Source organism: Papaver somniferum, chromosome 11, assembly GCF_003573695.1.
Source record: "Papaver somniferum cultivar HN1 chromosome 11, ASM357369v1, whole genome shotgun sequence".
Taxonomy (NCBI): Eukaryota; Viridiplantae; Streptophyta; class Magnoliopsida; order Ranunculales; family Papaveraceae; genus Papaver; species Papaver somniferum.
The window spans coordinates 38,305,836-38,328,642 of NC_039368.1; the positions used below are offsets into that span (position 1 = coordinate 38,305,836).

Sequence of the window (22,807 nt, forward strand, 5' to 3'; positions counted from 1 at the left end):
GAGTATTGAAGAAAAAACAGACAAAAGAAAAAAAAAAGTTTGGGCTGTCCAAAAAATGACTTAGGACAAGCAATATTGGGCTTGGGAGCCAGCCCGACAGGGGTTGGCTCCGCCACTGAGCCTTAGTGACAAGCGGTTCCGCTTTCTCGGTAGAACGGGCCGTGCCCGTATCCGTGTTTGCGTCCTGGAGTCTAGAATATATCCTCTCCCACCTTCCGGAGTAAAAAAATAAATAAAAATCGTAGCATTCACAATCGCGATAGGGAACGACTGGAGAGAGAGAAGGGGCTCTTAAAAGAAAAAAAGTGAGACGGAAACACTGCCATTCTTCTTCTCATATCTTTCTTTCCCAGTTCGATTATAACTTTGCGTTCTGCGGCGATTTAAAAGAAAATGACGTAAAACAAGACAGGGAAACACTTGCATAGTTTCAGCGAGAGGCAGACAGAGAAAATTCATAAACCTCTCTGTATCTTTTCCTGTATTTATTACTACTTAAATCCAGTTTAGGGTTTTGTTTTTTTTTGGTTCAGAACAAGATTACCCAGAAACCAAAATTGAATCTAGGGTTTTTCTAGTTCTGTGTGTTTATCATATTATTGTAATCGATTTCTCATCTTAATTTGTTTCAATGGCGGAAGTGATGAATATGCCAGCAGAATCACTGGATCGACGTCGCGACCGTCAATCAGAAAAGAAAGAGAAATCCGATGATGAAACTCCATCAACTCTTTCATCACAACAACCTCCATCAGCAATACCACCTGCTTCTAGAAGAAGGGATAGAGATTCAAGAGAGAGAAGAGTAGATGATACTGATCGGCCTGGTCCCGGTGCTCCTGGTGGTGGAAACCGAAATAACAGAGATTATCACCATGATAATAATAACCGTAATCTTCCTCGGGATAGGGAAAGAGATAGAGAAAGGGATAATAATAATAGGGATAGAGAGAGGGACTACAAACGGCGAGGTAGCCCTAGCCCTCCTCCTCCATACCGAGACAGACGAGGTCATTCACCACCACCTTTTAAGCGTTCACGTAGAGATGATGGTCCTAACTTTGATGGTCGCAGAGGTAGCCCTAGGGGTGGTGGTGGTGGAGGAAGAGGAGGCGGCTTTGGACCTCCTGATGATAGAAGGCAAGTTCTCTTTGTTTCTTAATAGTTTGAGCAAGCAATTTTTTATTTATTATATCTATTATATTGTTTATCAGCATCACTATTTACTAGTTGAATTTCCAACATTCCTTATCCAGTATGCCAATGCTCTTGATTAGCAAGTCATGGTAAGTAGTGGAATTATAACTAGTCAATCCCAGGGTAGCAATTGCAATTAGGAGCAGAGGGTCTTGCATTGGTTGCTTTATTATGGAATCACCTTTTTCTTCTTATGTACAATTGCCTGTATACTCATCTATCTCCAACTAGTCCACAACAAGGGAACCTTTTCATTTAGTTCCATTTGGCTGGGTGAGCGAAGTTAGCGTATCTAGTTAGCTGAGGAACCATGGTACCTCTTGTGCATTTTGAAGAATCCAAGAGTAATGATCAGGACTTGGTTGATGTGTTGAAAGAAAACTCAAGGACATATGAGCATGACATGTTACAACTCGTTCCCGAAGGCGGTAAAATATTTAGATGGGAACAGTTCTAGCAGGAAGCTATATATGATATGACACGGTAGCTGTTCAGCAAAAGTGGTGGGATACTTATTACAACCAATCATAGATAGAAACTGATGCAGGAGAGTAAATAAGATTTCAGTTGTTTATGATGTTCTAACTTGGTAGGTCATCAAGAACTAGAATAGACTATGTTGGTTTTGTTGACTTTATTTAGATCATAGGTTAGGCCTCAATAGGGTTCCTTGAGAATCAGCTTTAAGCTGTCTATTTGAATGACATTAAGTTGAGATTCTGCGAGTCCTACTCACGTTTGCATGTCTTCTGGATAATGATCTCATGTTTTTTCCATCTCCTACTTGCTGTTTACATAAGTAAATGATGCAGTTGTAGCAAGAGTTAACCCTGATAGTTCAATGGGTCTTGTGTTCTAGAATCCTCAAGGACGTAGTTTGATGATCAGGAATTTTTGTTGATAGTAGGATAATACCTCAACTACGTGTTTGAATTCACAGCAGGAAAATTATAGTAATTTGGTTGCTGAGGTTGATGCTTCGTTTGAATTTATTTACTCAAAAAATTTCTGCAAAATTATTACTTTCTCACTATTCTAAAATATCGTTAATTTGGTGTAGGTTTGGCTATGATTATGCTGGGGGATATGAACGTGGTGGACCAGGGGGTAGAGGTTATGGTGATGAAAGGCCTTACGGTCGGCATATGAATCGGCCACCTGGGGGATATCATAATGGACCTTCTGGTAAATCCCTTTCTACTATTTGCCAAACTGGTAACTGGTAGTAAGTTTTAATTTTTTTTACTCTTCTTTTCGTTTTTTTTTTTTTTTTTGTCTTCTTATAACTAAATCCCTTTCTACTATTTGCCAGACTGGGACTCTGGACGTGGTGGTTTCAATGATGCCTTAAACGGCGGCAGTATGCAAAGGTTAGGAATTAAGAACAATGATTATGCACTTATTCTTTTAAAGAGCATGTTTTCCTCTGTAGAATGTTAACTAAGATTTTCGATCCATTGTTTTTTTGGATACATATCTTTCAAAGTTAAACTTGACCATCTCTTCTGTTTCTCAAAGTTCCTGTCATTGTTGCTATCAATCATTATGATTAGATTAATAATTTCAGTTTCGATGCTAATATGACTAAACACTCCAATTGATTAAGATATGTAAACATGTAATGTCTTTATCTTCTGTCCTCGCCTGATAAGCATCTATTGCCACTTTGGTATTATTGAGCCGCTATCTTTTCATGTCATTGAGGCTTGCACACTGAGTTGCACAGATGAGCAATCATCATTTCTGAGTTAGTTCCACTTTCTTCAACTTAATGATGTCAACAATTCAATGTTGTGAAGAAAGCAATAGAAGCACAATAAACTGACATATAAGTTGCTGTTGACTCTGAGTCTCTGTTGCCTAGATCAATTGGAAGTTCTGATTGCCTTGTTTTCATGTGTGAGTTTCACCCACATTTTTGAATTACAAAGCTGGTCACGGGCTTCGTTTAGTTCCTTATCGTCCTATATTAGAAACTTTTGCAAAACACACATACCACCTTCTCAATTTTCGAGTTACTTTCCTTCTTCTCTTCACCGAATAGTTCTTTGAGAATCTGTCATCGTATATGTTTATGAAGATGTACTCTTCAGTTAGAAGGAATAGTTGCAAATCAGGGATAGATCCAGTTAGAATGCACATTTTTAGTTATGAAATTAATGGTAATCATTACTGTTCTGGCCAAATAGATATTGTGGAAACTATGAGTTCAAACTATACCACTGCAGTTAATGGTAATCGCATCTGTCTTTGGTAATAAACCATCTTCAGCTTAGCATAACAATTTGCAACCTATAGCACTCTTGTTTGGATGGTTATCCTTTAGGCATATCAACTGAGGGGGAGCAACGAAATATTGGGTCCTTCGCAGGACTACTTTGCATTTGGTATGTTTTTATGCATCACTGTTTCCTAATGTGAGGATGTTTAGATGTCTAGCTAATTGATATACAGTACCTTGATCCATTGACTTGCACCATGGCACTTTAAAAAATTCTATACATAGCTTGCTTTGGTTCCTTTCTTACTTCATGGTTTTGTCTTGTATTTATCTTTCTTTGCTTTCCATTTGGCTTCTCAAATATGTTTTTATTAGGTAAGTGATCTATTTGTAAATTGTTACAGGGAAGGCTTAATGTCGTATAAGCAATTTATTCAAGAGCTTGAAGATGACATACTGCCGGCTGAAGCTGAGCGCAGGTATATTAGGGGCAGTCTCAGATTGAAACAGAAATTGATTTGCTTTCTTTATGCATTTATTTACAATGGAGTAATATCTGCGTTTGATTGTTTAGGTATCAGGAATACAGATCAGAGTACATTACTACTCAGAAACGTACTTTCTTTGACGCACACAAGGATGACGAGTGGTAAACGCATTTTGTTCTTTCTGACCGCAGCTGTTTGTGCTTATTTCATCTTTTGTATATTCTGACTGAATTTGGTTTTGGATATAGGCTTAAAGACAAATATCACCCAACAAATTTAGTATCAGTTATTGAAAGGTGAGTTTTGCTTTCTTATATGCAGTCATTTGAGAAACCAAGAAAAGATTGAAATTGACCAGTGACTGAATTAATTATATTAATGGTTTTTTTTATAACTCTTTTGACATTATGTCCGATTTTTCAACTGCTTCAAATTTTAAGTTCACCGCTGATTTCTTGAGATAAATATATGAACTAAGGTCAAAATAATTGAATAATTCTATAACTCATTTCAGCCTTATTAATTTTTATCTCGTTCGGTTGTCATTCTTAGGAGGAATGACGCTGCTCGCAAAGTTGCAAAAGACTTTATGTTAGATTTGCAGAGTGGAACGCTGGACATGTAAGATCTATTCTCTTTTATGACATTTTCTTTCATATTTCGACTTCTCTTACCCTCGCTCTTGGGTGCAGTGGCCCAGGTGTAAGTCCTACATTAGCAAGCAAATCAGGAAACGCAAGTGATCCCAACTCTGAGGATGAAGCAGAAACTGGCAGCAAAAGAAGAAGACACGGCAGAGGACCTGCGAGAGAGAATGGCCTTCTTTCAGCGGCTCCAAAAGCTCATCCAGTAAGTTCTGAACCCAGAAGAATTGAAGCTGACATTGGACAGGCACAGTCTCTTGTACGTAAACTTGACAAAGAAAAAGGTATAGAAGAAAATATATTATGCACTGCAGATAATGACAAAGACGGTGCCAAATCTCATACTGGATCCATGGGCCCGATTATAATAATTCGAGGATTGACATCTGTTAAGGGTCTCGAGGGGATGGAACTATTAGATACATTACTTACTTATCTTTGGCGCGTCCATGGTTTAGATTACTATGGCGTGATTGAAACCAATGAGGCTAAGGGTCTTCGTCATGTGAGAGTGGAGGGCAAGAGTTACGATGAAACAGCTGCAGCTGAGTGGGAAAAGAAAGTCGACTCATCTTGGCAAGCAAGGTTACTTGGAGAAGATCCATTGGAAGTTATGACAGGGAAGGAAAAGATAGAGGAGGCTACTGTTGAGGGTTTGGATCCTTTTGTCCGGAAAATTAGAGATGAGAAGTACGGGTGGAAGTATGGTTGTGGAGCTAAAGGATGCACAAAGCTCTTTCATGCTGCTGAGTTTGTCCATAAGCATTTGAGATTGAAACACCTTGACCTCGTGATGGATCTGACTTCTAAAGTGCGTGAAGAGTTATATTTTTACAACTACATGAAGTAAGTTGAGGTTTTTGCATTGTTTTGTGAAGAGTTATATTTTTGCACCACCTTGAGTCGTTTTGGTGTTTCTTTTTAACTTGTATGTTAACTATTAGTAATGGCTGCCTTGTTTTTACAGTGATACGGATGCTCCCGGTGGACAGCCTGTCATGCAGCAACCACTTCCGGTATGATCCACAAAGACACTTTACTGTAAAAGGCCCTGCGTTTAAATGTGTCTTTGAATGCATGTTTATACTTTATATATAACCTGTTTGCCGTAAGTTATAGTTTTGGTGCTTGTTATTGGGGTTGAGGAAGCGGTGCTATCTCCAGTACAGGACTTGTGTTCCATCAGTAAAGGCGATGGTGATGTGTTCCTATGGATAATCAGTCTAGACATCACCTTTATACTAACTCATACTATTTGATGAGATTCGAAAAGCCAATATCTGCGTACTAGAATACCTCTGAGCAAGAACTTAAAGGTGATATCTGGACTGATCATACATAGGAACTTCACCAATTTGTTCTCGTACACAGTTTAAGCAGTAGATGCAAGTTAACAAAAACTTTATAAGCGGAAGTTTCTACAGAACTGATATACTTTTCTCGTATGCATAAAATTTCAGTTCAGTTTTTTACAAGACATTGTAAAAGTTATATTTGCTCGTAGCAACCGTTATAATATGACATAATAACTATCTGGTAACTGTGCTGATGTCACCCTTGGTTGTTACGCACATAGCGGTACCCTCTTTTAAATATAATTTCACAGTTTCCTCTAAGCAGAATCTTCATTTTTTTACGGCTGTTTCTTGATATGCTACTTCCCTACTTGTGCCCTTGACAGAGAGATATGCCACAACGGCGTAGGCAAAATCTGGATAACCAACGGCTAAGAGATGATCGTGGGAACCATCATCGCAGAGATCATGAGAGGATTGATAGAAATGGTGGTGGTGATGAAAGGTTTGACAAGACTGAGCATTCGCCTTCTCGAGATGTCCAGTCGAACACAACAGGTGGTGGTGGTGCTATGGATGGTCGTGGTGGAGATCCTGACGAACCTATGTATGATACTTATGGTGGAGCTGGAGGACCTGGCTTGCATGGTGCTCAATTCCCATCTGATCTAGCTCCACCTCCCCCAGTATTGATGCCTGTTCCTGGTGCTGGGTGGGTTCACCTTCTTTGATCATACAGCTGTCTTAGTCTGGCATATTATTTTGGATCATCTATTATTTAACTTGTATGCATGGATTTTGATACTGATTTTGCAGGCCACTAGGACCTTTTGTCCCTGCTCCGCCTGAAGTTGCAATGCGGATGCTGAGGGAGCAGGGTGGTGCTCCTTTCGAAGGAACTGGTGCTAGGAATGGACGAGTTGGTCCCCAGGTGATCGGTGGTGGACCCACTCCAATAATTGCTGTATCTCCAGCCTTTCGGCCGGATCCCCGACGTCTTCGTAGGTGAGCATAGTGTTCTCAAGAAAGATATATATGTGACTGATCAACAGCTGATGTTTTTGTCTCGCAAATGGGTAGTACGTTCATTAAATTATTTGGAATTAACCGTTTTCTTTGTTGGGAGTGCAGTTATCAGGATCTTGATGCCCCAGAAGATGAAGTCACCGTTATAGATTACCGGAGTTTATAGATCTTGTTGTCATGAATTCAAAGATCCGTGGATTGTGCAGCTGCTTACAGGTCATAGAGGATGAGTTGGCTTCTCTCGGGTGGAGGTTTCGAGTGGAAGTTAAGATCCTTGTGAAGGAAGTGCACAGTTTACCATATGCAGATGTCATTTTTGCTTTTCTTATGCTGTATTAGACGACTAAAGTCTCGTGTTATTTCTTCATAATGGTAGTATGCTGAATAAAGTTTTTTGCTATGATTTGAGCAACTCATGCAACTTGTCCCTCTTAAAGTGTCAAAATGTTGGGTTTTTATTTTTTTGCTACTAGTTGCCTTTCCTTGTCTACTCTGGCTATTTTATCAAATTTTAGAAGAGTGGGTTACTGGTTTTGAATTTGCAATCAAGGTTGTTTTGTACCCTGCTAAAGAAGCTGTGGCATAAGCATGTGGATACCTCCTCCCATTAACTGCTCGAAGATGGTACTTTTTTTTTTTTGAAGCATAAAACCCATAATGCTTAAATTGCTCCAATAAGAAGAAACTCTCCAGGTACTACAAGATGGTACTTGGATAATGTGTGAAACCCTTAACGCTGAAATTGCTCTAAGGCAAACCCCTATGGGTTAGATTGAGCTGCTAGATTGGTCAAAAAATGTTCCAAATCAAAAAATAAGTGTGGGAAAAAAGTTTAACACATATACTTGTTGCTTCTCTCTCCTAGCATTTGCTCGCAGTTCAACTAGCAGCTAGTTTCAAAAGTTGAATCGTTCAGCGCTCAAAAAGTAACCCAAACGCTGAACCATTCATCGTTAAGCGAATATTCTAGAGTATCAACGTTGAACCATTCAGCGTTCTGGTGGGCGTTGTTCCGTTCAGCGTCAACAGGTAACGCTGAATAGTTCAGCGCTTGACCTTTTTTTTTTACACCTCCTTCACACCTCCAACGGCTATTTTTTTCAAATTTGATCAAAAAAATTGGTTTTTGAAATGTTTGGCAAATTGTTCCAATGATTATTTATTTGTTTCAAAATTTGAGAATTTTTACATTACAAAACAAGGTTTACATTGTTTCTCGAAGAAATTAAAAAAATACATTAAAAATAAAATAACTTAAATAACTTGAAACATAAAAAAGTACATTGAAATTGAAATCATACTTCCAGATAACTTAAATAACTTAAAACATAAAAAAGTACATTGAAATTGAAATTCATTCTCTTCTTGTTCTCTAGCCATTTACTATTGCCGTTCTTGTGAGGAATATAACATTCAATTTTCTGTTTCTTTCTTCTGCCTCTTTCGTTTTTGGATTGTTGCTGCTCCTGTATTTGTTGATATCTCCGATCCTCCTTTCTTCGACTGCGGTTGGTGCTTGTCGTCCTCTTCTATACAGGTATGGATTTTTCATCAGTTGTTCGACATTGATTTATCTGTGTATCTATTCGTTTGTCTCCTGCTGTTGTGTTCTTGGTTTTACGATGAAGATCATACGTGTCGAAGCATATATGCTTGCCCCTGTTCTTTGTTACAGCGTCTGTGAGTCGGTATATGAGTATTTTTCAGTTTCTTAGGGTTTTTCATGTTTATCCGGATGAACCATCAATTACGGTTTTTTTTTATCTTTAGTGATCTCCTCGTATTCTTCTCTAATCTGTTTTTGTGTTTCCTTGTAGATATGTCTTATCGTCAGCGGGCTTCTTACCAAACTCCGCCATCTAGTCCGCCAAGATCCCCTCCGCGTAGAGATCCTGACAGATCTCCACTTGGGGAAGGCCCTTACAAGTCTTCGCAATCGGATCCTCGGGACCATAGGGTTTTATCTTCCTCCGGTGCGAAGATTAAGCCTTCTAAGAAAGGGGACATGCCGAAGGGTCCTTATGGGTCTAGGTATGTTGTGAACCGCGCCCCTTCTCGTCCTCGTGAAGATTCCAGGAGTGCGCAGGTTCATCCTCGTGATGACTCTAGGAGCACGCGGGCTCCTCCTCCTCGTACATAGTGGATGCTCCCCCCCTTCGTTCAATGACTCCTCCTTTAGTGCCTCCGCAGAAATCTTTGCCGCCTCCTCCCGCGGTTTCTTTCAAAGGGAAGTACTCCAAGGGTTCTATGCCGAAGGCTGATCCGTCTACAAATCTTCCTTCTAAAAGGAAAGCTTCGGAGTTGGGTCCTTCTCCTGATTCCGCAGACGAAGAAGAAATTGTCCCCGTGATACGCAACATTTCAGTTGGTAAGAAGAAGGTCACTTTCAAGCATATTGATCTTGAGGTGTTCAAGGAAAAACACGAACTCCAAGCTTTTGAGGTTCGCTTCTATGCTCCTGACGATGATATCACCTACGAGCTCCTTGCTAATTATCAGTTTGAAGAGTTTCATCTGTTGACTACAGTTGGAGCCTTCGAGGCGGGTCTTATGTTTCTCTTATATAAGTCGGGTGACTCCTTTTATTATGAAGTGTTGGCTAGTCGCGAAGGCTCTTCCATGAACACTCATAATCGCTCCGTGTCACAATTATCTGGGAATTATCTTCGTTCACCGAAGGAATGTTATCTACGGAGCAAGGGAGAGACTACGATGACCTGCTATGTTCCGAACCCTGCTGAGAGAGAGTGGTACACTCCTCAGAACTTTAACAGTTCTTTTGGGGATTATGTCAACAGCAGAAACCGTAAGCCGTGGAGTGTTAGCTTCGTAATATTGCTGCTCCCGTGGTGAAATTCGTCCTTTTGAGTGAGGTGAGTGATGCCAAGCTGAAGTATGTTCCTGGTACTGAGGGATCTGCTAACCAACTCTTTCCTGCTCGTGAAAGGATTAAGCGTGACCATGATTATGAATGGCATGCTACTGTTATTGAGGTAGTTGGTCCTTGGGCTTACGGATGGATTCCGGGTCCACGTGGTTGGCGTCCTTCTGAAAATAGCAAGCCTCGTGAAACTCCTCCTGCTCGTTATGGAGATTTCTGTCCTTGGCGTCCTAATTTCGCGGGCATGAATTTCCTTATGCTCTTGATGTCGTTGATGGAGATGAGGAGGAGGGTTCTGGTGCTATCCATCCATCAAAGAGTGTGCTGCTGCCAAGGTATAGTTTTTTCTTATATTCTCTATCTTTTTGCCCCTTTTTCCTTGCTTGAATAATTTTCATTTTTGAAGTGAGGGAAAAAATGAGCCTTTGTGGGATGTATAATGGTTTGTAGGTGTCGAAGAAGAAAAACTTGGACCCAAACAATCTTCTACTCTTTGCGGTTATTGAGGCTGAGGGTTATGAGGAGGTTACGAGTCCCGTAAACCAAGGGTATGGTGAGGATGAAGAAATCCAACGGAGAGAGCGTACCGACACTTCTCACCCTGATGACGAAGGTGGTAATGAAGAAGAAGTTGCCGCTGGTGGTGATGGTGAGGCTGAAGTTGCCGCGGGTGGTGATCTTGAAGAAGAAGTTGCCGCGGGTAGTGATGGTGAGGGTAATGTTACCGTCGGTGGTACTGGTGGGATGGATCTGCCCCTGTTGGTGACGGGTACTTTGCCCGTAATTTCCCCAGAATTCTCTTTCGGTAGGATATATTCCGCGGGGGAATCCTTCGATGTGACTGCTGCCATGGGTCTTGCCGAGGACTTCTCATTGCTTTCCCCACATGATGATTGGGATGTGCTTGGGGACCTTGGAAAGAAGGTACCACTGATCAGCAAGCTGAGAACGCAGGTGGTCATGCTGAGGGTGGTAATGTCGAGACTTGCGGGTGAGGAGATACCGCCAAGGGGAAGTCTGCGGTTGAGTCTTCTTCCGAGGATTTCCTTTCTCGCTAATGCCTGAAGGTGAAGATGCCATTTTGGCTTGGCTAAAGAAGAACCTGATGTTCGTCCCTAACCCTGCCCCCGTGTCTGGTGAGAAGAATTCCGACGCTTATACTCGTCGAATGATGCAACTGTCTTCGAAGCCCGCGTTGCTGAGATGTGGGAGAAGGATCTTAGAGCTCGGAAGCTAATTTAGTGGTTGACCCTCCCTCCGTTGCTGATATGATGGCCATAGCTGATGGGTACCAGTACGGTTTTCCCCAGCGTGTTTTAGAGGTAAATCCTTGTACTCTTTTTATGTTATCCGCGCATTGTGTTCTTCGTGATATCTGATCCCTTTGGTATAATAATGTTTGTTGTTTGTGACGTAGATGATGAGGAGCGAACATTGTAACCATGTTCTATACCAATTCTTTAAAGCAATCTAAAGTTGGAGGCCAAGCTTCGTCATAGGGAAGAGGAACTGTCTGCGGCTGAAGCGGAAATAAATGAACTGAGGGGCCGTCTGAAAGAAAAAGAAAGTGGGTAAGCTGAGGAGGTCTTCGTTCAGAACTTGCTATAGTCCGCAACGAATTGGAGCAGACTCGTAGAAGTGTCTCGTCCTTCACAGGTTTGTATTTTATGGATTTTTCACTCCTTGTGATTCCCTATCTGTATTTTGGTGTTCTGTCTGAGTCTCCCCACCCTATCTTCAGTGGGTGGAGTCCCCGAGTTGATATGGCTTCGGAAAGAAAGGGAACGACAGAAATCCCGTATTGCAGAGTTGGTGGGTAAGTTGAAAGCGAAGCCGTAAAGTGGAATGCTCGTGATGAGCACAACGCCTTAACAGCTGAGTGGCGTGAAAAGCGAACACTGATGGTTGATATGCAAAAGTACAATCATGACCGTTGTTTGTTTAATGGTACGCTGCTATGGACGCGTGACAACCTGCGTGATGCTCGAGAACATGCTTCAGACTTAGAGGCTAGAGTGCGCTTTTTAGAAGGAGAATTGCAACAGGCTCGTTCTTTCTTAGCCCCGGGGTTAGGAATATGCTGCGTCTTTCCGAGGAAAGAGATAATGCTAGGGCCGAGGTTGGTGCTCTTAGTAAAGCCCTAGCAGCGTCTCGAGCGGATGTTGCTCGCAAGTGGAGTCTGAAAGAGATCTTGAGATGAATGTATATCGACTTCATAAAAGGATGGGGGAGGTGAATGATGAAGTCAACCATCTTCGTCACTTGGATTCGATGAAGCAGGTAGATTTAGACGCCAGTCAATTTGCTCTTACGAACCTTCATGGATTATAAGAAACTATCCACCGAATATGACTTTCTTGATGAGGCTCGGGACGCAGTTGTCAATGAGTATGAGGAGGCTTCGGCTAATGTCGAAGGTATAACCTCGTTTTATCGAGTGTGATTCTGTTATTTCTTCTTTTAACCCCTTGGTATTTTTTTTTTTCAGCACTCGAGGGACAGCTTCACGCAGCAAATGATGAGCTTAAAAAGACTCAATCTGCCTTAGTGCAGCAGGAAGGACAAACCAACCATTTCAAAGGGTTGGCCGCGTCTCGTGAGGAAGCCGCGGAGATTGCCTCCAAAGAGGCGGAACGCCTATCTGTATTGCTGTCTCAAGCCCACCAGCGGACGCTGTTATCACTTATAAGGCTCGATGTCAGTTGGCTGAGAGACCAACAAAGTCCTGGATAAGATTGAACTTGGCCTTAAAGTCGAACATGGTCTTGTCAAGAACTATCCGCGCCGTCCCCTTCCCGCGCCTTTGCCTGGTTCTTCTGGGCCCTCTTCAGGTGGAAGCGTACCTTCATCTCGCAGAGACAACCCTGTTGATGAAACTGTGTCGTACAAGTAGTTTTCTTTTATTAGTCATAGAAAGTTGATCCTTGTTGATTATATAATTTCGGATCATTTTTGATGTGTTTCCTTCTTTAATCTTATTTGCCGAATCTTGTAATCAACTCTTTATGAAATGGATCATCCTTTTGGCGTACCTGCGTTATCAATTCATCTTTTTATTTTAAAGTATTGTGAAGTGTTAGACTAGAAATGACTGGTTTTGTAAAAAGTTGAGTGTTTGAGTGTGACACCGAAGGTAAATACCTTCGTGATTGTCTTGAGACCTGTCACCCCGCTGGAGAATCCTGGGCCAGAGGATTCCCAAACGGTGGGGGCCGAGGCAGCGTTCTAGGATATGGAATGCTTATTCGAAAATATTTACATGCACCCATTCCGTCGACCCACTGCCTTGAAGTTGGTTGGGTATCTTTTTCTGATGGGTGTCTTCCCCCTGGTCTTACACTCATAGACACTGATAGGGGAGCCCTGAGAGATTGTAGATTAACTACTTTCCCCAATATTGTTAATAAATTTTGTTTACTTGAAGGTTTCAAAAAGCTTGTTTGATTGATAGGTTGAGACCTGCTACTCCTCGTCCAGAGATAGAAACATGTAAAGCGGTTACGCTGTCTTCTTCTTCTGGTATTCTTCACGCAGATGCAAAGCTGCGTTGCTCCTATGGGTAGTACGGTTTGAGCCACTTAGCATTTCAAGGATTCCGGAGGACCTCACCTTTCAGATTGCGAAGATAGTAGGAACCGTTTCCCGCAATGTCGTGTATTATAAAAGGTCCTCCCCTTGTAGGTGCAAACTTTCCCCATTTCTTCTCGTTGATACTGTGGGATTGTTCTTAGCACATACTGCCCCTCTACAAAATTTCGAAGCTTTACCTTTTTGTTGTACTCCCTCGCTAGTCTTCGTTGATAATTTTCCATCTTCTGCAATGCTGCTTCCCTCCTTCCTTCCAGGTCGTCCAATCTCTCTAACATCATGTCTGTTGTGAGATTTTTCTCACATGCTTCGGTCTTTGTGGTTGGTGGAAAACCTCTCAAAATATTTCATTGATGCTCAAAAGTGTTTTACAATGAAGAGAAAGACAAGAAAATGATGTAAAACAGGATTTTGCGACCCACAGAAGGCGTCCAGAGTCAACGACAGAGCTGAAGTGCTATTGTCATTGGGAAACTACGACCCACAGATGACAGTCGATGTCACTGTTGATAGACGACGGTCTTGGAGAGTCTGTTCTTCACGTTCTTCCTCCTCGCAGCAGCAACAACAGTAGCAGAACCATAATCTCTGCAACTTGGATTTTCTTGCTCTGTAGTGCTCTAAACCTCTCCCAATTCTCTCTAAACTTCGCTCGCTCCTCCTTCTCGACATTAGGGACCTATTTATACACAACAGGTCACTCAAATCCTCGTAATAATTCCAAGAATATTCGTCCATTAATGAAAATATTCCGAAATATTTTTTCTTTAATTCTCTGATTTGTTACGGATTGTTCCCTGTTTTATCTCTTCTCACGCGTCATCCTTGAGATGTAGGGATTGTTTCCAGCCAATAGCATCAACCCATGCACGTCTCTTCCATCCAAGAATTCCAAGAATAGAATATTTTTCCTATTTTAGAATATCTTCCCTGATTTGATTCCCACCGGTTATCTAACCAATTTTGACCAAATCCAACACCCATACCAGCTCTATCTAGGACCTAGGAACAAACCCATTTAATTTGGGCCATTGAATCTCACTGGAACACCTTCAAATCCTCAACCCTAGTCACGGCAGTTCAAGAACAATTTTTCCCGCCAATTTTTGGTTTTTGAATTTGGGAAGAAGATGTCCTCCCCCTAACCAGAACTGGGGTGCGAATAGTAGCTGTCTTTGGGGTGACCTGGGGGTGCCCCTTAGTAATTAGGTTACCCCTTATCCAAAAGCGAGAGTCCGAATAACACTTGTCCTCCGGGGGTGCCAAAATCAACTTTTCGAGCCGAATTTTCCAAAAATGTTTATTTCCTAAAAATACATAAAAACACAATATTAGTACAAAAATAGAGGTCCAACAATACGTACATTGAGGACAAATTAGATACAAAAAATGTGTCTATCAAATACCCTCAAACTTATTATTTTCTAGTCCTCGAGCAAATCTAATCTAGAAAGTGAAATGACTACACTTAGCACGTGCAGCAAGCCGTTAAACCACTAGGTGGCCCTAGTGGCGGAGTGTTGTCTCCTGAGGGTTTACCAGAGGTGTACCCACAAAACCTTTACTCCAGACCCTAGCTATCTACAACGAACCTTGGAAGGCACTAAAGAATCTCCTTGGTTGGCTTACAATCACTGACTACAGGAGGAGGTACCCTGATGCGAAATTCCAATTGTTGTACACGAGTTTACATTCAAGCATACTAAAATTCATATAAAGTGACAGAGCTCTACTCAGATAGTCGCACTATGGACATCAATATCCGGAGTCAAAACTAATCACATGGATAGATCAAGAAGATGGATATAGAAAAACATAGATAGTTTTGATGTTTACTAAGTGAACGGCGTTTCCCATATCTGTCTGAAGGCCTCCGCCAAAATGAACCTATCCTAATGGATTGAGATACTAGTCTGACTAATATCAACACACTGGCATATACAAGGGTACCAGTGGTCGATAACCTAACTCTAGGTCAACACAACTGGCATATACAAGGGTACCAGTGGTCGACTTTATTGAATTTATTCCTTTTGGTCAAATGGTCTGGTCTCAATATTTTTTTTATTTTTTTATTGTATGCCCGATTTTGTTAATAGGGCTTGGAAAAGAGATATTCTAGGTCGATTGATTAGCGAAAAACCTAGTAGTTCTTATGATATAAGCAGGGAGCTCGAAGATTGTTCTTTTGAGAGCTCTGTTTTTGGAAACTTCAGTTTTAAGAATCTGTCTCTTCGTGAGGAAAGTACCCCTAGTACTTCTGCTGTGCCACCGATGGCAACTTTGAAATTACATGTTCCCAACTAGGTCCAACCGAGCTTCGTGCATTAAATTGCCAGCCACTACCGCTAATTTCGAGATAAAACCTAGTATTCTTCAGATGATCCCTATATTCTTAGGAAAAGATGATGAGAACCCTTATTTCCATATTAGGGACTTTGAGGAAATTTGTGGGACAATTAGAATAAAAGACCTTAGTGATGAAGTCTTGAAACTTAAGATGTTTCCCTTTTCCTTGAAAGATAAAGCCAAGACCTGGCTGAACAACCTACCATCTGAATCCATAGAAACATGGCAGGAACTTATCGCTGCCTTCTATATGAAGTTCTACCCTAAGCATAAAACTGCAGCTGTTAGGCAGAACATTAGTACTAGTGTGCAACAAGAGGGATAGTCTCTTTATAGGTTTTTAGAGAGATTCAATGATTTCCTATCCCAGTGTCCCCACCATGGATTTGATAAAATGAAACTTGTTGAGATTATTTATAATGGTTTAGACTATTCGACCAAAGCCATGGTCGAGTCTATGTGCGCTGGTGAGTTCACTAGTAAAAATGCTGATGATGCTTTTACCTTCTTAGGAGTTATCGCTGAAAAATCCCAACAGTGGGAGTCTTGTGTTGAACCCCCTAAAAGACTCTTGGTCAATAGAAGTAGCACCAATATGGTAGATACGAGTTTTGCGTCAGATGCTAAGTTTGCTGCTTTATCTAGAAGGTTAGAAGCATTGGAAATGGTTAAATCTAAAAATAAGTCCCTTGTTGAACCTAATAGAGCCTCTCAAGTCTCTAGTTTTGGAATAGAGGCCGATAACTCATTTTGGGAAGGTCAGGTTAGTGAAGAGCAAGCTCATGCTGTCTATAACAATGCTAGGTTTGGAACCAGTTTCTCCAACCAGGGTTGTAGGTCTCTGAGCAGGGGTCAAACTTCTGACGGTTCTCAAACCTAGCATTGTTATAGACAACATGAGCTTGCTCTTCACTAACCTGACCTTCCCAAAATGAGTTATCGGGCTCTATTCCACAACTAGAGACTTGAGAGGCTCTATTAGGTTCAACAAGGGACTTATTTTTAGATTGACCCATTTCCAATGCTTCTAACCTTCTAGATAAAGCAGCAAACTTAGCATCTGACGCAAAACTCGTATCTACCATATTGGTGCTACTTCTATTGACCAAGAGTCTTTTAGGGGGTTCAACACAAGACTCCCACTGTTGGGATTTTTCAGCGATAGCTCCTAAGAAGGTAAAAGCATCATCAGCATTTTTACTAGTGAACTCACCAGCGCACATAGAAGGTTAGAAGGGTTGTCCTTGCTTATCTTCTTGTGCTTTGTGCCTTTTACGCAGAGGTCTTCGGCGCATGCCGCGACCTGAGCTTGAATACGAAGGGTTGTCCTTGCTTCTTCCACGAGCTGATCGACACGTGTATATCTCTTTGGTATTTAATGCGGGTAGATGGATGTCTGCTCGTGTCAGACAAGTGTCTCTTTGTCTGGTCACATCCGTGTCAGCCAAACCTCCTCTTGGTCGTTGATCTGGGATCCTCCTCGGGATTGGGTTTGTTAATACCCAAGGGGTATTATCTGGTGCTCCTCTGAGCCATCATACCTCTGTGTTCCTCTGCCCCTGACCGTCAGATCTGCTGACCGATGACATCCTGCTTGCTATCATGTTTTGATGTCTCGCTTCGCATGCCTTCCACGTGTCTCTTTCTGTACACGTGGAGGATGATGAAAGGTGTACATACACCCTCATTACGTGAAGACGCAAGACACATGGTGTATAATAATGTCTCGAAGAAAAATTGGCTTGAAACTGCGAGCATTTTATTAAAATAAAACGCCGTAAATATTGTATTCTTCCAAAAAAAAAAAGATAAATAACCATATGAGAAACACTAAATAGATGATCAAATCATTGGTACCAAGTTTAAAAGGTTTGGATATGGAAGCATATTTTGAGAAAATTTTAAAATATCCTATTGTCACTTACTAAATTATGAGTTTATATCTAATTACCAGCACCAATGCATATTTCTGTTCTCTGCAGAACATCTTGGCCCGTGCAATGCAATTCTGTTTTCTTCAGCCCCCTCCTCCTGCATCTAACGACTCTTAGAGCAACCACAGTCATGAGACGGACCAAATACCAAAAGCCAGACTAAAAGCCAAAAAAATTTGGTATTCTGGGTGTTCAAGCGCAATGGGGGACGACCAAAATTTGGTGAAGCGTAACTTATACGAACGCTTGGTGCAGACGGAACTTATACTCACGTTTCTTGACCGAGCGTTCTTTAAAATATGCGTCTGAATGAAACGGAGTTATTACGTGCGCCTGATTGAGGCGTAGGTATAGTTCACGCCTAACATGGGACGGCGATGGGAAGTGCGTCTACTGGGACGGAGAAGTTATGTGCGTCTGATACATACGGAGATAGAAAATGCGTATGACTCGGGCGGACATAGAAGGTGCGTCTGGGTAGGGCGGATATGGAAGGTGCGTCTGTGTTGGGCGGACATAGAAAGTGCGTCTAGTTCAGGCGTAGATGGATTGTGCGTCTAGTTCAGGCGTAGATGCAATGGCAGAACCAGTCAAGTTTTTGAGCATGTTAAGCTCTACCAAAGCTGGAACTGTAGTCTTCAACACATTCCTCACTACTTCATCCTTGATAATTGCCTCGCAGACAACCGACTTACCACGTCCTTCAATCCAGTTTACAGCAGCTGGTTTCTTATCGGAACAAAAGTTCCCTACAAATGAATCCAAAGAAAAATCAAAAACCATAGATGCACAAAAAAAAGAGTGATACATCACCAAATTATAAGTAAAACTTTCCAAATAGATTACAGTCAAACACAATCTGGTAGGTATGACGGTGGTCACAGGATTCAGAAAGAGAACGAACCAGATATTCCGATAACATCCATGTCGGGAAAATCAGCTTGAAGAAAATCCAAAACGTTCTGAACACCTTTAGAAACCATGTTCATACCCATTGCATCCCTGTGCTGCAGCTGAATCTCATGTATAGATTCTTGCCAGCAATAGCACACTGAACTTTTTGGAGTCCTCCAAATCTGCTAGATCTGTAAAATATTGACAATAAGATCAATTAGTACAAAAACCAAACAAGTGTCCACCCTTACCAAGCCAAAACAAATTGCCCCTTTGTAAAATTTTCATCTCAAACTTCATACGTCAAACCCTAAATCTCAAATTAACACAACTTTACCGTTGTAAAAGAATAGAATCTCAATTACGTACACAAATCTAACCACCGACAGATTCAAATCAAAATCAAATCAAAATTTTGCTAAATTGAGGTCATAATGAAAACGATAAATTTAACCCAAATAAAACGAAACTTCCGATCAAAATTAGCAAAAACGTGACACTCAACAAATTCACGGAACTGTACAAATCTCATAAAGGGGAAAAAAAAAAAACTTACTTGTTAAAAACGTGAGCCAAGGTATCGAAATTGTTAAGATCTTCCATAAAGAATTTGAGCTCAGAAGCTCTTTTTGCAGTTCCAAACCTAACAACAGGTGCTCTTGTCATAGCCTCTTTTTCTTATGTCTTTGTTATCAACGCTCATAATACATGCGCCTCACACAGTCGCACGTAATACATGCGCCCAAACCAGGCGTTTTTAATAACTGCGCCCCATTGGGACGTACATTCTAATTACGTCTGCTATGGGACGTATGTTTTATCTCCGTATGGCCCGGCGGTGTTTATAAATACGCCTAATTCAAACGCTCTGTATACATCCGCCCCAATATCATACGTTCTTTATACATACGCCCGGTGTGAAGCGCCCACTATACTTCCGTCTCGATTCATACGCTCGTAATAACCCCGTCCCACTATTGATCATTTTAGTCTGGGTTGGCGACCACATTTGGTCACAAACCCTAATTCTCTGGACTAAATATGGCTTTACTCCTCACCACTGCGGCACTTTCTAAGACCAAATTTGGGTTTAGTACCCAAATTTGGTCGTGACTGTGGTTGCTCTTATGGGCTCGATAACGAGCATAATCCAAGCGTACCTAGTCATGAGTTGAGCATGCGAAACGCACGTGTTTTTCTCTGGTTAGTAGAGGAGATCACTATTTATTTATTAGGTCAAAGAGAAATGTTCAGAAACGTATCTAGAGAGAAGAAGAATGGCGTCTCCAGCAGCAGCATCAGGATTAGCAGTACCATTCTGGAGATCAGCAGGGATGACCTACATAACATATTCAAACATCTGTGCTCGCCTTGTTCGTAATTGTCTTAAAGAACCTCACAGATCTGAAGCCTTAGCCCGTGAGAAAGTTCATTTCACCGTTTCCAAATGGGGTGAAGGAAAACCAAATAAACCAAGTAATTACCCTCACTCCTTCCTCTTTCTTAATAATCTTAGGGTTTTATTATTTCCTTTGGGAATGAAATCTATGGTTTGAATTTTTTTTAGGGTTTTTGATGATTTTTGAGATCCTTGTTTTAGATCTAATATTAAAGTTTGTGTTAGGGTTTGGCTGATTTAGATGTACCATAACTGTTAGTATGAAAAAATCTGATGAGTTTAACCATGTTCATAAGCTTAATCGAGTTGATATTATATCCTCTTGTTGAATATTTCTTAATGAACTGGGCGTGGTTTAATTTGTATCCCAATTTGCTGTATTTGTTGCCTAATTGAAACTTTTTTTTATTTTTTTTTATAGATGTTTGACAAGCACCTTGCTTGGATAGTCTGTAGATAGAATGGATGTTTGTCAACCACCGTATTTGTAGTCTGTAGATAGAACCTTGGATAGAAATTTGTATTAGGTTGTTGTGGAGAGAATTGGAAATGGTGTTCAAAATAAAGGTGCAAGGGCAAAATCCAAGATTGATTACATTTTAGTGTAGGTTGCTTAAGATATATGAAATGTCTTCTGATGCTAGTGTGGATTTTTGGGATATCCTATGATTTCTTAGATGCTCATCCTGAGGATTATGCATTGTCTAATATCTCTGACCTATACTGCCCTGGTTTGATCTCCTACTTTGTCGAGTGGTCTGTGTAGCGTTATCGTAATAAATTTCAAGAAACAAAATAAAATGCACCCCTTCATTTTTATTATTTACATGAAATTACCTCCACACCTCTGCGCATGACATGTTTCAATTGATACACTCTATGATTGAAAAGGTGAAAATCGAAGGTAAGGCCTTGTAGTGTTGCATAACATCTTCTAGCTTATTAGCATAAAATTTATTGTAATCACTGGGGCTTATTTGCTTGTATATAATCACACAGCTTCGAAAAACAAGGTCTTTTTTAGTTTTTGTGCAATATTTTGTGATCTGGGAAGCCGAGCAATAATTTGGTCACTCACAAAGGAAGAATTCACCATAATCAAGGTAATATAGCATCCCAACCTCCTAAACCTAATATGATTTAAGGATGAGTCCTATCAGGGGCTTCATAGCCCCTTCACAACCAAGGTCACATCACTTGCAAAGGGGATTGAATCTTGCGGTTGTGATCTGAAATCAGAACATATATATTTTGTATGTTTTAACTGGTTAGTGGGGTTTTGGCGTGGTTTCAACACACAGAGTAATTCAGTGAGTTCATACTTGAAAGTGCATAACATAGGATTCTTGGTCATATAAAAGAGGTATTATGAGTTTGTGGATTTGGTGGTGTGTTGAAAATCTGCAAGCTGTGTCATCGACTACTTCAGTAGGAACAAGTACAGGAATCCATATTTCTTGCTTGTATGATGATTACAGTGTTACAAAAACTATGCATGCCTTATTTTTTGGACCATATGATTGTGAACTTCTAATGACCAAGCAGCTGAAGCGCAGAGATTATAGAGGACTTGCGGCGTGAATGTTAAAAGTAAAAAGAGGAATATTAGGTATCTGTCTGTAGGACAAATGTAAGGTATGTTTTGTGGTGTGGAGCCACTACTCATCGCCCAGGATTCTTGCCCATTTTGTCGCCCAAGCATCTAAAGATTCTAAACCCTAGAATATGAGACCGAGTAACCCTTTGTTGTGAATGAGTGGTGTAGTGTCCAAATCAAAACCATGTAGGAATTACTGAATGCCGCGTAGGTTGGGTGAAAAATCTGGACTATGAATGTGGGCAATGATTAGTGTTTTCGTTTTTGGGGGATGCATGCCAACGAAATATAACTTCTGTCGTATTTTACTTTAGACATATAACATGGTTGAAATGAGAAAAAGGAAATACCTGTTTTAGCTGTTTGCCTTCTCCCATTAGATAAAGTCAGCCCTTAAGACGTGGTAACATACCTGCCATTGCCACTGTGCCTGCTTTCTGATAACTGCAGAATCCCATACAAAACTTTACATGATGCAGCATATGTGTTTACATGCGGTAGCAGTTACTTTACTTGTGCTCTGTGCATTTGTTAAGGTTTAGGTATTTATTTCTATTCCTTCATTTTTGAATCTACTGTTCCTAATGAAATCCTTTACCGGTTTATCTATAGCATTGCGTTCGGATGGAGCTGAAGCTTGAAAGAAGATATGGCAATTTGCATCAAGTTTTCTTCCAGCACAAAACCCCCTTTTCTCTTATTTTTAAGTTCTGTCTCTTATCAGACCTGGTACTTGAAATTTTTACTTGGAGTGTAATGATACCTTGGTGCGTCTCACACTGTGTGATTGCATTCTGAAATTTCAGTTGTTAAAATAACAGGGTTTTACTGCATGCTGTGATTCCATATGCTTCAGGTACAATTAGACTGTGTTTATAAAGATATTACAGTACAATTTTCGTAGTTGTCAAGTTGAATAAAGATTGTGAAATTGGGGTTGCTAGTGGGAGTTATTTGGTTACAATGACTGAAAAGACCAATATTTTGTAGTTATGGTTTTATGCATAGTAGCGATGACTGAAAAGACCAAGAATTGAAATTCTTTAGTTAATGCGTAATTAGTCTTCATACACTATCCATGACATAGAATTTCATTCAACAGTATCAGAGGTCTACACGGTGCAGAAACTTTCCTACAAACTGTTGTACTTGTGTTGTATGACTGGTTTATGTATGCAGCCTAACAAATTCCTCATAAAGCTCCTATTTTTGGAAAGCCTGCAAGAGTTTCAGAACTACAGTTTCCGCATCTTACGCAATACCTGTATTCGCATCATCAAGGTTCTAGCTTTCC

General features: G+C 40.8%; 1 protein-coding gene, 1 long non-coding RNA gene and 1 pseudogene across 2 annotated transcripts; 2 read left to right on the top strand and 1 right to left on the bottom strand.

Moving 5' to 3' along the window:
- Nucleotides 1-249: 249 nt before the first annotated feature.
- LOC113321048 (serrate RNA effector molecule-like) lies at nucleotides 250-7,416 on the top strand. Its single transcript, XM_026568928.1, has 12 exons — nucleotides 250-1,140; nucleotides 2,258-2,382; nucleotides 2,510-2,567; nucleotides 3,823-3,897; nucleotides 3,993-4,067; nucleotides 4,155-4,202; nucleotides 4,459-4,527; nucleotides 4,599-5,396; nucleotides 5,518-5,566; nucleotides 6,232-6,557; nucleotides 6,662-6,850; nucleotides 6,977-7,416. The coding sequence occupies exons 1-12, from the start codon at nucleotides 632-634 to the stop codon at nucleotides 7,035-7,037; spliced, it is 2,382 nt and encodes a 793-aa protein (XP_026424713.1). The 5' UTR covers nucleotides 250-631; the 3' UTR covers nucleotides 7,038-7,416.
- A 10,741-nt stretch (nucleotides 7,417-18,157) lies between these two features.
- Nucleotides 18,158-19,292, bottom strand: LOC113324321 (annotated as a pseudogene).
- Nucleotides 19,293-19,760: 468 nt separating this feature from the next.
- LOC113323830 lies at nucleotides 19,761-22,456 on the top strand. Its single transcript, XR_003347866.1, has 2 exons — nucleotides 19,761-19,993; nucleotides 22,126-22,456. It is a non-coding gene; the product is annotated as an uncharacterized LOC113323830 (long non-coding RNA).
- The last annotated feature ends 351 nt before the right edge of the window (nucleotides 22,457-22,807 follow it).

Excerpts from the sequence above, each read along its gene's own strand:
- LOC113321048 (XM_026568928.1), top strand. The coding sequence starts at position 632 with ATGGCGGAAGTGATGAATATGCCAGCAGAATCACTGGATCGACGTCGC. Across the intron at positions 4,068-4,154 it reads GCACACAAGGATGACGAGTG|GCTTAAAGACAAATATCACC; the intron begins GTAAACGCATTT and ends TTTTGGATATAG. Across the intron at positions 4,528-4,598 it reads CAGAGTGGAACGCTGGACAT|TGGCCCAGGTGTAAGTCCTA; the intron begins GTAAGATCTATT and ends TCTTGGGTGCAG.